We start from the raw sequence: 13,579 nt of genomic DNA, 5'->3' as shown, positions 1-13,579 counted from the left end.
TTGACCCAAGCCAGGGCCTCAGGGCCTCGCCTATCTCGTTTCTTTCTAGAAAGCACGGAAGGTGTCAGCGACATGAAAACACGTCTAACAAGCAAGACAGCCCACACTGACAAGGCCCAGCCACCTGACAGGGGCCTGTGGCTGACGGGGTGCCACAAATATGACACACGTGTCACTGCCACTGGGGGTCAGAGGGACCCCAGTGGCCTATGGGAAACATTCCTTCGCTGTGCTAAGAAAGTCCACTTAGCAGGCTGGTTTGGGGGCGCCTGGGGGGCTCAGTCGGTTAAGCGTCCGACTTCGCCTCAGGTCACGATCTCACGGTTCGTGGGTCCGAGGCTCCCATCAGGCTCTGTGCTGACAGCTCAGAGCCTGGAGCTGCTTCAGGCTCTGTCTCCCTCTCTCTCTGACCCTCCCCTGCTCACACTGTCTCTCTCTCCTCTCTCTCAGAAATAAATAAAACGTTTTTTAAAAATTTAAAAAAAAACACAAAAACAGGCTGGTTTCGGCAATTGTTCATATTCAGTATAAAGAAAAATGCTTTCTTCCACCAATCCAGAAAATACTTCCAGAAAAATGATGCCCGTTTTAATGGACAAAATCTCCTCCATTTTTCTAATAAGATTATATCATTGATTCATCTTTTTTGCCTTTATTTTTCTAGGGCTCCCCTGGTGCCAATTTCAGTATCTGTTATAAATGGAGACATGCGAAGCCACACGGCACGAACGAGAACTTCCTGAGCCTCGGCATCCCGCAGGAACGCCAGGGGCCACGCCCGCGCTGTCCCGCCCACGGACGGCGCTCACCTTTGCTGATCTCCAGGTCCACAGGGTACTCGACGTTCTTGACAAGCTTCTGGCACCCGCCGGCCTTCTCGTACACAAACCGCTTCAGGTGCAGCACGAGGACCGGAGGGAGCTTCTCCAGCGTCACCCGGCGGCTCACCTCCACCTGCGGCACAGAGCAGGGCAGGGCGCGCCGCCCTCAGTCCGGCGGCCTCAGGGCCCGTGGCCCGCCTTGCCGGCCACGCGAACGTCCCGCTAGGAGGTCTTCTGAGAGGCGCCTGTTCTCCTCTTACGCAAAAGCCCGCATCCCTGTCAACACAGCGGCGAGGGCCCCGCGGACGCCTGGGCCAGGTGCGGGCCCCACGGCGGGAAGCCCCGCTCTGAGGGCACCTGGGGGGACTCAGTCGGCTAAGCGTCAGACTTCTGGTCAGGTCCTGATCTCCCGGTTCGTGGGTTCGAGCTCCGGGTCGGGTGAGCACAAGCCGCCCCAGGTGAGCCCTGCTTCTTCTCTCTCTCCATCTCTGCCCCTCATGAGACTCTCCCTCTGCCCCTTGCTCACTTATCCTCTCTCTCTCTCAAAAACACAAAACTAAAAACCTTTGCTCCGTGACATTAATGACGAAGTGGCACAAAAATTCAAAAGCTACCTCAGTAGCAGCACCTTGCGTTATGTCTATACCAACATGCTTTTTAGTAACTCCCGCGGGAACTCAAACTGAAGCCAAAGTGTTTCTCGAATTCGGCGTTCTAAGTAACCCAAGAGGGATCTACTCTAAGCCTCAGCTGCACGGAGGCATCATGCCAATCCACCCCCTCGCTGGCGCCCACAGGTCTCACGAACGCTGCTCTTCAGTAAAACATACCCTTGCCAACGATACCTAGTCAGTCCCCTTTATCTCCTCTTCTTCGGAGCTGTGAACGCTCTGACGCTTCCTATAGTTACATGAAGAATCCTTTTGGTAGAAAGATCTGTTTGAGTCATCGCCCGAAAGAGAACGATGGGAGCTGAGCATAGGAAGCTTTCAAGGCCACGTGTGCACCTGGGGGAGGTGTCTTTACGGCCGCCTGGCTTCCCACCCAGACTCGGGTCCCAGGTGGGGACAGGTCTGTGGCCTAGCGCCTCCAGAGCCAATGAGGACTCACAAGCGACCGGCAAGCGTGGCTCCGGCTCAGCAGTTAGAGACCAAGATCCGGGCAAGAGGGACGCGGGCGTCCGCACACTGAACCGGGAGTGGGGCGAGGGCACTGGCCTAGGTCTCTGACCTCACTCTTCCAGGCAATTCACTGGGGCTGATCAGCAATCCTTCCATGTTTTGGGCTCCAGACAAACGGAGACATGTGTCTTCACCCGACAGAACCAGACCCTTCCTACACAGCCAGCACTTCATGTAACCTGTGTCCCCACAGCAAAAATACCTTGTGACCTTAAAATACAGTAACGTTAAATTTGGCATTTTAAAAGGTAAATTCAAAAAAACACATTCCGGAAAGTGTGATGCGTGTTCTTTCCAGATCTCCCCGCCCCATATGTGCTGTCCAAGATCCTCCTTCCTCAAACATCTGCTTTTCAGAGTGTTTTCGCTCTTCCCGGGAACTCACCACCAGCACCACGGGCACCACGGGCACCACGGGCACCACGGGCACCGAGCCGGCACACGCAGCATGCTTCCAGACCCGCCCCGAAGTGCACATGTCACAGCAGCAGGAGAGGAAAAGATGCGTGGGGGGCAGGGGCGCTCTGCCACAGCCCTGGGAGAGGCCGAGTGGCCACCAGCCTCACAGGAGGCCACGGGAGAGCGAGTGAGAGCCATGGGAAGGGGGGTGGGGCCACGGCTGTGGCCACGCCAGCCGAAAACAAGTACCACTTTCCCTCTCGTTGAGCCACCGCCAGACGCAGCTTCCTCACTCGGGCCACGGTTCTGTCTCTCGCTCCACGCTTTTCTGCTTTACACAAAGTGGCCCGTGGGAAGCACGTGGGAATGCAGCGTGGAGGACGCAAGGACACTGCCTGCCCGGGGCAGACAGGCGGCCCCACGAGAACCGCAGCCCCGGCCTCCCCCGCCCTGGTCCCCGTGCGCCTGCGGCCTCACGGAACCCCGCTCCCCAGGGAGGCTACGAGCTGTTCGAACAGGAGCGGCCGGGCTGGCCTGCGTTCGCCTCCCCGACATGTCTTCCCGAATTTCCCAGCGCCATCTCTGCAGTGGAGACGACACCCTCAACCCTGTAGTGCAAACAGGTGTCAGCGGGCACACCGGGCCCCCAGCGGGCACACCCGGCCCCCCAGGCACCGGGGAGCTCTCTGAGGACACCCTGCCTCCCTCCTGACGTGGCTGATGGTTCCCCCACGAAGCTTCTCCCGACTCCTAAACACTAAACTCCTCAGACTTTTCTCCTTCTCAGATCAAACTGAAGACTAACAGGCATGACAGCAGCTACTTTCTATTTTTCGACGTCCTTGAAGGTCTACAATCGAACACAAAATCAGCAGTCTGGAAGCCCTTCCTGGCCCGCCTCAGCTCGTGGGACTGTGCTCTGCGACGTTAGAAGCCGGGTGACGCGGCGCTATCGTGCCGCGATCGGCCCACCGGAACGTGAAACACAGCGCAGGATAAATGATGCCGACGAGCCTCACCCTGGGCTACACGAGGCCGGCAGGACCTTCTGCTTCCTCGCTCCGGTCTAAAACGGGGACGCGTTCGGTCCTACACAGGTGCGCCACGCATGGGTCCGCGAGGCGGAGCGCAGACCCACTTCCCGCCGCACGAGTGCCTCGGCACAAACGTTCGAGATCGACTGCAAATATACCTCCTGTTTGGTTTTCGTGGTGTAGCCTTGGACCGATTCCCTCGCCACCAAGCTCTCCAGTGCGTCCTGGACCGTACGGATCTTGTCAGACTGGATGTCCAGCTGCAACGTGAAAAATGGCTGCAAAGTGGCAGATTCCTTTGAACTCTGCTGATAAACCACAGACCTAAGGACCGAAAACAAAACCAGAAAACTGTGAGAGGCCACCCCTTGCCGCTCACTCTCCCTGAAGATTATTCAGCAGCGGGAGAGCGGCTAACGCTGAGAACCAGACATCTCCGTATCACTTCTGGGAGGCCAGAGAAAAGAAAAGCCAAAAATACCCTGAATTTAAAAATAATCACGCTGAACACTACCTGCTGAGTCCCACTGGCATCCGGGCAGCGGCTGGGCTGCCCGCTTTGCCGGCGCAGGCGCACTGGAAGAAAAGCCTGCTCGTCTGCCACACTCCCTCCCCCCGCTCCGCACTTGCTCTAGCGCACCAGTTAACAACCACCCCTGTCCCGCCATGGCCTCAAAACGCTGCCACTTTTCATTTTCTCAAAGTATCAGAGCTGTTCTAACAGAACAGAGGAAACCCCAAGGTAAACGGTATTTTTAATGGCATTTCCCCCGATGACAATGACTCATAGAAGGAGAGGCGCAGGGTGCGTCCGACAAAAAACAGGCCAGCGTTCCAGGACACAGGGCCACCTTCCACGCCCAACAAGTAGGGCGCCAATTCAACCTTGTTTTCTTAGCTGGTTTCTCATTTCATTTTCCTTTCTCTAAGTTTTTCTGAGTAAAACCTGTGTGCTCAGCCCACCTCTCATTCAGCCCCGGGAAGGAAACATTCCAGGAGCTCAGCGAGAATTCCGCCCCTGCAGTCGGGAGTGACCTAGTTTACAAACGGAATTGGACGGCTGTGCGTGGGGATTCAGACTTCACAGGGCGGGCGGCCCGAAGAGCGGGCGGCCCGAAGAGCGGACTAAGCGCCTTCCTGCCTTGGGCTTCACGTCCACACGTGCTCTTGTGCCACACGGTGTCTGGAAGCCTCTCCGTGCTCCCTCGAAGGGTGCTCACCTGACGGCAATGGCCGTTCCCCCGGTTCCAAAAGCAGCAGGGGGAGAGGCGGCCACTACAGCTGGTGGGGGAGTGAGAGGCTCCCTCCTGACTCCCACGGCCTGGACTTCATTCAAGGTCGGGGCGGGGGGGTGTGTGAAAAAAGTGCCGGTTATTCCAGGGGAGGGAAAAGTCTCCCAAGGAGAGTGAATGTGAAAAGAAACCCATGCTTAACGATGGCTACGCCACACAGAGAAGTTCCTAAATTCAAAGAAACAACTCCAGTCTTTGCTCTGTCATCTCTCCAAAGTATCAACAATTAATTTCAACGTAAAAACCCCGGCAAGGCCAAGGCCGGAGGTCGTGGCAGGGCCATGCAGGCCAAGCTAGAAATTTCTCCAAAGTGGATTCTGGGTCTGCCCACTCGTTATCTGCAAACAAATGTGAGCTCTGGGCACTCGGGCCTCAGGAGCCCCGCAATTCTCACACCGCGCCTACAAACACGGTGCCGTGACAACCACTGGGCCCACGAACGCTGCCATCAGGCTGCCGGCCTCACGCAGAGCTAAGGGCAGAAGACGGCCTTCTCTCACCGCCGGGCCTCCCCTCGTCCCTGCTTCCCTTCCTGAACAGCCCAGCCCAAGGGATCGTATCCGGCAACACCGCATTACAGGGCTGGCAGCGAGGGGTCGGGTGTCCCAGGGCCCACCCGAGCCCACAGCCGACGCAGAGACATCCTCACAGCAAGGGGCACGGGGCTGACCCACTCAAGGCGGCGGCCTCTGAACGCAGCCCAGCACCGCAGCACTGCCCGCCGCGCAGGAGCCAGGCGCTTGGAGGGGCTACTAGCCTAACGGAAAGGGGCTCGACCTGAGTTGCTTTAGAGCAGAGAGCGCCGGAACTACCCTTCCCCGCTGTGGAGAGGGTGGTACTTCTTTCGGGTTCACGGCCTTTGGGATGAGCTAGGCTGAGTCTCCCTGAAAAAACCAGCCTCATAGACTATAACCCGAGGCCATCTGAGAGACCCAGCTCCGAGGGGGTCCTTCGGGACTCGGGACACCCGGGCCTCCCCAGAGATGGCCCCAGCGCACCTGAGCTCCGCGTCACAGCGGTCATCACCACCCCCAACACACTCAAGTGAGCTCTTCTAGAAAGAGGTCTTACAGAGCAATGAGGGAGATGCCCACGGGGCTTAGTTGGTGAAGCTTTGGCTCAGGTCACGATCTCAGGGTTCGTGGATTTGAGCCCTGCGTTGGGCTCTGTGCTGACAGCTGGGAGCCTGGAGCTGCTTCGGATTCTGTGCCTCCCTCTCTCCCTGCCCCTCCCCCGCTCATACTTTCTCTCTCTCAAAAATAAACAAACATGAAAAAGAAAATGTAAAGAACATCGAGCATCAAGGGGCGCCTGGGTGGCTTAGTCGGCTGGGCGTCCGACTTTCGTTTAGGTCATGATCTCGCGGTTCGTGGGTTCGAGCCCCGCATCGGGCTCTGTGCTGACTGCCAGTTCGGAGCCTGGAGCCTGTTTCAGAATCTGTGTCTCCCTCTCTCTCTGACCCTCTCCTGTTCACACTGTCTATCTCTCTCTCCTAGAAATAAATAAAAATTAAAAAAAAAAAAAAAAAAAAGAACATCGAGCATCTGGTTTAAGGGAACTGGGCCAGAGGAGGTGCTCAGGCCCTCCAGGCGCCCTGAGCATCCCTTTATGTGAAAGGCTCTCCTTCCACGCTCCCTTCGTTCTAGCTCACTCGGTTCCAGCCAGAAGTCCTCCAGCCAGACACAGAGTGTCTCCTCTTAACAGAACCTGCATTCCAACTTAACAAGTCTTTCTACCTAGCCGTGAGCGGCTGGCCTGAGGGGGGGGGGAGTGCTGATGGAAGGAGCAGTCACTGGGCCGCCGGGGCCTGGGGGACAGTGCCCGGGCCCGAAGTGCCTGCGCGGGGTGACAGCAGTGAAAGCACTAGGCAGGAGAGGCACAGAGCAGGCACGGAGGCACAAAGGCAAACCACGGAGTCCAATATTTCTTAGACATGCCTTACACCTTCCCCCTTCAGCAAAATGGCCAAGCCCTGAAAAAGGCCGACACTAAAGTATATTCCAGAAAAGTGTAAACCTGATGTGTCCACCAAAAATGCCGGTGATGGGGGTCTGAACGAAGTCCGCCTGGCGAGTGACCGCGGCCTTGTTCCTGGGCCCCACTTGCTCCCACTCGTCCTCGCTGCCTTCGCCCGGCTCCTCCTGCGGGTCCTCGTGCGCGGGGTGGCTTCTAGGCCCGTTGGAAACGGCGAGTTCTGAAAAGGAGATGGTCGGCTTAGGCTACGACTGGCAACAAGAGGAGCAAAACATTTTCCTTAACGAAGGGTCCACGTAGCCACCCGCACAGGAGCTCGGAACGTGAAACACGGCGTGTTCTGCAGCAGCAGCAAACGCGACGCCGAGCCCGCCGGACCCCGCCTGCACACGCCACCGCTGACGGCGCCGCGGGGACGGCGCGGGAGCTGGGAAGGCGGACCGGAGCCCGGCAGCACGGTGCGCCGCGGCCCGTCCTCTCGGCGTGCTCAGGGGCTCTGCTCACGCAGGGGCGCAGCCTCATCCCCGGCACTCGCGTGCTCTGGCACTTTAGGGGCGACCTTCTGAGCTGTTACTTCCCACTTAATCTGCGTCACTCAGGACACGTGTGCGCACCGTGTGCAGGGACAGAGAGACAAAGAGCGACAAGATGTTACCAGGTGCAAACCCAACGGTTACACAGGCACTCGCCAAACTGCTCTCGAGCTTTTCCATAGATTTGGTCATTTTCCTAATTAAAAGTGGAAGGGAAAACAACAGAGGTTCTGGATGTACTCTGATTTATCCAAATGAAGCATTCTCGACAGTATAAAAACAAGCAGTGCAGAGAAAACCAGTGTCGCCCTAGTGAGAACGTGACTGAAAGGGCCAGCGACCCGGGGAAGAAGCAGCTAAGTACACGCGCACGCGACATCTGTTCAAAATTAACTCTGAAGGAAACGGTCTCGCACAGCTTCGTGGCGGAGACCGTAACCTACTTTGGTTATTGGGTGACAGGAGTTTCTTCAGGTTCAGCATTTCCTCGTGAAGCCCATTCAGGATGAAGCCCAGGTACTCTTCCGCATCTTCCTGGCGCCCCTGAAGGCAGACGTGAGCACGTTAGCTGGGGGCGGTCAGCACGCAGGGCACACAGGGAGCACGGCACCCGCACACTCGCACGCGCCCTCCTCCTCGGCTTTAACGAGATTCCGTGTAAAGTGTTCCCAGAATCACGGGACTTCCTCGGCTGCTGAAGTGGGGGCAGCTAGGGGGGTGAGGATGGGGGGGTACAAAGGAAACCTTTATGTCTGAGCACTGAATGAGCAGGAATTTTTATTACGTTTCCGTATTTTTGAAATTCTCTACAAGATATATACGTTGCCTTCCCAATAAAAGTTACTTAAAACTGCTCTCCTGTTGACGTGAATGAGAACAAGCACCAGAGACCAGGCAGGGGTAAAGGTCACGCTGTGCCCGTGAGGAGGAGTCTGTGTGCCCTCTGTCGGCCATGACGGGACTACAGGGGAAAGGACCCAAGACCCGTGGGCATCTCTGATTCAAAGACTTGGGAACAGTCTTACGTCACATGCACATCAGCAGGTCCATCCCCACAGGAGTCACACAAGAGCCAAATACCCGTTTTATAACCTCGGGATGCGCTCCTCTGTCCCTCTCTGGAGAAGAACCACGTGTCCCAAGGACCTGCGAGCCCCCCTTGCAGACCCGGGTACTCGCTCCGAACAGGACTCCAAACGCATGCGGCCACTGGGTATGGGGTGCGCCCGGCGTGCATGGGGCAGGGCCGGAGCCAGCAGCTCCCAATGCCATTGTTCCCAGGAAGGGCCCCCAGCTGGGTCGCACCCTGGATGGCACCTGGGACCTGGGGTCTGGGGAGCCCCCCCAACTCCAAGAGCTGGGGGGGGGGGGTGTGCCCGAACCGCACTGCACGGTGGACACTGAGCACCTGCTCTCCTGGCGCGGGCCTGGCACTCTGGCCTGCGCTGGGCAGAGCGCACCTGCTGGTGTGACACCCCCGGTGGCCCTGGGCACGGATTCTTGGACGCGCCTCCCTAGCACACAACACCTCTGCACGTGCTGACGCGGGAGCTGAGCGCGTTCTGTGCGATGCACCAGGACGGGGGTCTCGCGGTTTCCCGCAGGCTGGACGTCTGGCCCTGCCGAGGGTCCTCGCGCCGTCCTGACCCCTAACCGTGCGGCTACCAGCTTCTGAGTCCTGCGAGTCCTCGTGTCGAACCGCCACGCCTGAGCGTGCTTGGGGGACCCGACCCCGCCCACACTCATGTAACTTCAAAGGACGCTTCCATCCACGAACACACCTTGGAAGCCGGATCTCAGTGGGACTCAACCTCGGGACTCCCCTGAACTTCATGGCTTTTGCTCAGCCTCCACCTGGGCTGGGTGCCCCTCTGGCTTCTAAAGCAGCTGTGCTTGCACCCACCTTAGTACTGCTGCTGCTGTCTGTTTCCTTGGAGCAAACGCGGAATTCCCCTACTGGACAGTGAGCTCTCTGAGCAGGGGTGCAGGGCCACCCACTCCTGCCTTCCTGACACTCGGCACATCCCCCCTGGAAGTGCAAGTTTGGAACCGAAGACCGAAAGGCACAATTCGAGCAGCACAATGCCCGTGGTGGGCTCCTGTGGCACGGGCCTGGCCCCTCAGCCTCCGTCAACACACTTCCTTCCGTTTTCATGCAGCTTTCTTTTTTTTTTTTTTTTTTTCTGATGATTTTTCTCTCTAAATAATTTCCTAAGCATCATTTCAATCACTTGTACTGACTCATCACCAACTGTCAGGGAGGAAAGAGACGCTCGGTTAACTCTGCATGTCACTGTGGACAGCGGTCCGGGCCTACGCAAGACCCCTCGGCCCCTGGTCCCGGGCCTGCAGTAGCAAGAGTGTGTGACCAAGATGTAGGTAAGAGAGTCAAGGAGCTGCTGAAACGTGTGGGTACGAGGAAGACACAGGTCTCCCAAAGGCCACGGTTCCGGGCCCAACGACCACGCTCCACGTGAAAGGCAGCTTGGCGAGCAAGGACCTGGTGGTAAAGCCAGGCGCTGCATTTCTGGGCTCCGAGGCCTGGGAAGAGGATTTCCCTTTCCTCAAATGTAACAGCGAGATAAGCACAAACAGCGAGATAAGCACAGTTTACTCACGGGGCTAAGAAGCTGACGGACAGGAAGAACTTACAAACTTACAGGAGTGCTTGGTGCACAGCACATGGTGCTTGACCTGCCTCTGGTGATGAGGATTATCATCATGTTCTTACATTTCATTCAAGCAGCTGAGTGCGGAAGAGGCCTACAGATCTACCGAACAGCCACCAGTGCCAGCGATGCCAGCGCAGTGCACGCGCTGGACAAGCAGGGAGCGGAGCTACACGGGAATGGCGCCCAACCTTTTCAGACAGGCTCGACTTGATCACGGTCAGGAGTCTGTAAATGTACGTAGGTTCAAAGGCAGCTCCGGGGCGGATATCCCTCACGACTTTATCCCCAAGGGCTGCAAAAGAGACAAGACACGGGTCCTCATAACTAAAATGGAGTCTGAAGTGAGGAAGGGCACCTTCGCGAGCACATCCACCGCCCCCACGCGCCGCGGAGAACAGCACAGGGGCCGCAGCTGACATATTAAAGACCTTTACTTTCCGACACGACTGAACGTGTGAGACTCAGCCACCTGCCTCCCCAACCGCCCGTACGCGATGCGTCAGGAGCCCCCGCTGCTACTCACCTTGTCTGGGTTTGGGAGGTACTGGCATATTAGTAAACTCATTCATGAGCCGCACACTAAACACAGGGGAGAAAAAGGTTAGCGCATTTTTTTAAAAGACAGACTTTTACGAAAGAGCCTCTAGGGCTGCGCAAATACTAGTTAGCACGAAGGAGGCAAACTTTCGGTAACCAATGTGGTAACAGTGGCTCTTATATCTTTTCTATGCATGCTTCTGGAAGGTCTCCAGGGACGGACACTGGCAAACACTAAACTGACGTAACAAACCTGAAGAACACAATGCTCCAAGTCCATTTCGGGTTACCTTCCACGTAAGACCACAGACAGTACATTTTTGAAAAATGAAAAATTAAAGGATTTCTTTGCTAGAAAGGAAGAACTTCGCTGAACGGTGCGAATCTGAATTATCAGAGGCGAAAACGGCCCAGCCCCTCAGCACACCCGCGGGCCCCTTACTCACAAGCTGTCTATCATGGGCGTGGATGTGCAAGGCCTCTGCACCTTTGAGTACAGAGGGATGAGCTTCATCAGGTGGTACATCGGAGGACAGGCGACCAGGGCCTGCAGCGTCTGAGGAGCGGCGGTAAGGAAGCGTGAAGGAAACGAAAGGCACCCACACTGCTGAAAGCACGTTAAACACAAAGCGTGTATAAAACTAAACAAGCCGAGGACACGGGAAGACGTACAGACATAAACTTTTAGGGGATGAACCAAACGACCGTGGGGACAAGCGCCCTGTGGCTTCCATGTAAGGCTTTACTGTGCAGTCAGCAGTTTACACACAAACCACAGCTCTACCGAGACACATCGACTAAAGCAGTGTTTCCACTGAGAGTGGACGCGCTGCCCCGTTACTCAGGCCCCCATCATGAAAACAAAACTTGCCTGATTATGTCCCTCTCCAGTCAACAAATCATCTACTCTGGTCAGCAGTAACTCTACCCATAAGCAAGGGAGGCAGACTAAGTGAGGACCCAAGTTTTCGGATTCAAACTTGGGGGCAGAGGCCCCAGGGCAGCTGAACTAAGTCACATGCGCTGGAGGCAGGGAACACTGCGGTCAGCGGGCCGTGGAGACGGCACATGAGAAGGATACAGCATTAATGTAGCACCAGTTTCCTTTATTGATCAGCCCGCGGGGTTGCAATGACACTGGCTTATGTATTAGGGTCACATTCTCCAGTAACTCTGAAAGAGCGAAGAAGATACGTGAGAAGTTAATGACACCCAGTGAGTACAATGAGCACTAAAAACCCCTCGAGAAAGCACCTGTCCAACGAAAAGGCATCAGGCGTGGAAGCTTCACAGGGTCCAACATCATGGACGATATTCGAGGATTTAAAGCTTTTAAAACTATTTCCCCCCCAGTTCCTCCCAAACACTACATTTACTTATCTTCCCACGGGAATCCGGCTCAGGCGCGTGAGGACTATTTTAACAAGAAGGAGGAAAGGCTGAACCATGTCGGGAAGAGCCAACAGATCTGAAAGACACAGGCTTTTCCCTTCACGCTGATGCGAGGCAGGCCGTGCTGACGGCACAGTCCCTCGAACACCAGCTATGGAGTTCAAGTGCAGAACCTGAGCCTGAGCGCCGGGACCCCCTACAGCCTCTGCGGCTCCCCCTCCCCACGGCCCAGGGACGGTCGGTCCCGGCTCAGGCTCAGCGAGGGATGACGTTCCGGAGATGGCCGTCCCCTACGAGCTCAGTTCCATTTTCTATGAGCAGTCAAAGTACGGGATGTTTTGTGGCCTCTAACGCCCTCCCTCCAGGCAGAAACAGCCTTCTTCGCGGCCACCCTGGCCACTCTCCTCTGGTCCTCAGACAGATAGGAGTGCTATCTCCATACGACGCTCTAATCATTCGATTAAATGCTTTAAGTACTTTTTCTTGGTAAAGTTTCAAAATGAGACTGTCTCCCCTTGTCCCGTTACGAATCTCTCACCAGTGATGCCACGAACCCCTTCTACACGGGCATGTGCCGCACGACTCACAACCACTAACGGGCAGCGCTGATCCACAGGAATCAGAGCACCGGCACTGCTCCCCTTTCACCGGGAAGGAAACCGAGTCTGACATGTCAGCTAGCTTGCATGCGTGGCCCAGGAGCTGCGACATAACACGGCCACAGCGCCCAAAAGCCCTGATCCATGGCCACCCCACCCACACTGCCTTCTTCTCCTTGTAAACTGTGTCCCAGAAAAGAAAAAGTAAGTGTATGTTTGATGTCAGCATCCATCCAAGGCCTCAAACAAAAGCAGCTTTTCAACTCTAACCCACAGCTGGACTGGCAGGTCTCAGACTTAAGCATTAAATGAAGAAATCAATTTGCCAAATTTGACCGTCTGCATGCACATACTCCCTCCCTCCCGGGACAGAAGTGCCCTCTTTCCCCTGACTGACGAGGCATGGTGACTAATTTGCCCATTTATAAAAAGCAAAGCATCACAGGCCCAAGAAAACCCCGTGGGATCCGTCCAGTGAGCCTGGGCTCACACAGCTCTGCTCTCTCTCCTGCTACGGGGCGAGGACGCCATGAGGCACAGAGCTGGGCTACACGTGCAGGGGAGAGCTTGCGGCCTAGACGGGGCACGGCACGGGGCAGCCACTGTGCCGCGGCCTCGGCTGTGGCTTGTTACCGTCCTCACGACCCTGTCGAGGAGACACTGCTGTCCTCCTCACGTCCCAGGCGAGAGGACAGAGGCCCGGAGGGTCAGGGAGCAGGTGCGGCTGAGTGCCTGGGCCGGCTGTGACCCGCGTCTGCTCCCCCCCGCAGGTACGGGCCCCGCACGCCTGAGATCCCCTACCGGCTACAGGGGCGAGCACGGGCGTCTGAGGTATGTTATCACCACGGCCCCCCCATCTCCACCCCCCCCCCCGCCAGCACGTGCCGCAGAATGGCAATCACTTCATATAATCATTCCGTTAAAAAATCTGTGCGTTTTCAAAAGGCATTCGTCCCAGATGATCGCAGCAGAGGCCCGGCCCGGGGGTCTTTGCCATAGCACTTTTGTATCTACAAACACAAACACCACTTTTACTGAACGAACCACAAGACTCAAACCAACCTCCCTCCTGCCACACAGACCTCTGTTAAACGACACGCTGCTCCTGGCCGAGTCCCGCGGGGGCACCGGGTCCCGGGAGCACA

General features: G+C 56.6%; 1 protein-coding gene across 1 annotated transcript in view; it reads right to left on the bottom strand.

Moving 5' to 3' along the window:
* Window positions 1-13,579, bottom strand: part of USP10 (ubiquitin specific peptidase 10) — a 66,285-nt gene that overhangs the window by 3,178 nt on the left and 49,528 nt on the right. Inside the window, exons 5-12 of the mRNA XM_039226594.1 lie at window positions 11,525-11,616; window positions 10,890-10,999; window positions 10,430-10,485; window positions 10,095-10,198; window positions 7,678-7,777; window positions 6,744-6,921; window positions 3,594-3,759; window positions 810-954 (exon numbers count right to left, since the gene is read on the bottom strand). Of these exons, the coding sequence (XP_039082525.1) occupies window positions 810-954; window positions 3,594-3,759; window positions 6,744-6,921; window positions 7,678-7,777; window positions 10,095-10,198; window positions 10,430-10,485; window positions 10,890-10,999; window positions 11,525-11,616 (951 nt within the window). The remainder of the gene's footprint in view (window positions 1-809; window positions 955-3,593; window positions 3,760-6,743; window positions 6,922-7,677; window positions 7,778-10,094; window positions 10,199-10,429; window positions 10,486-10,889; window positions 11,000-11,524; window positions 11,617-13,579) is intronic.

This window comes from Hyaena hyaena, unplaced genomic scaffold (genome assembly GCF_003009895.1).
Source record: "Hyaena hyaena isolate Hyena2069 unplaced genomic scaffold, ASM300989v1 scaffold_1, whole genome shotgun sequence".
In the NCBI taxonomy this organism is placed as follows: Eukaryota; Metazoa; Chordata; class Mammalia; order Carnivora; family Hyaenidae; genus Hyaena; species Hyaena hyaena.
The sequence above is the reverse complement of the archived record's forward strand: the minus strand, read 5'-3'. Positions and strand labels throughout refer to the sequence as shown.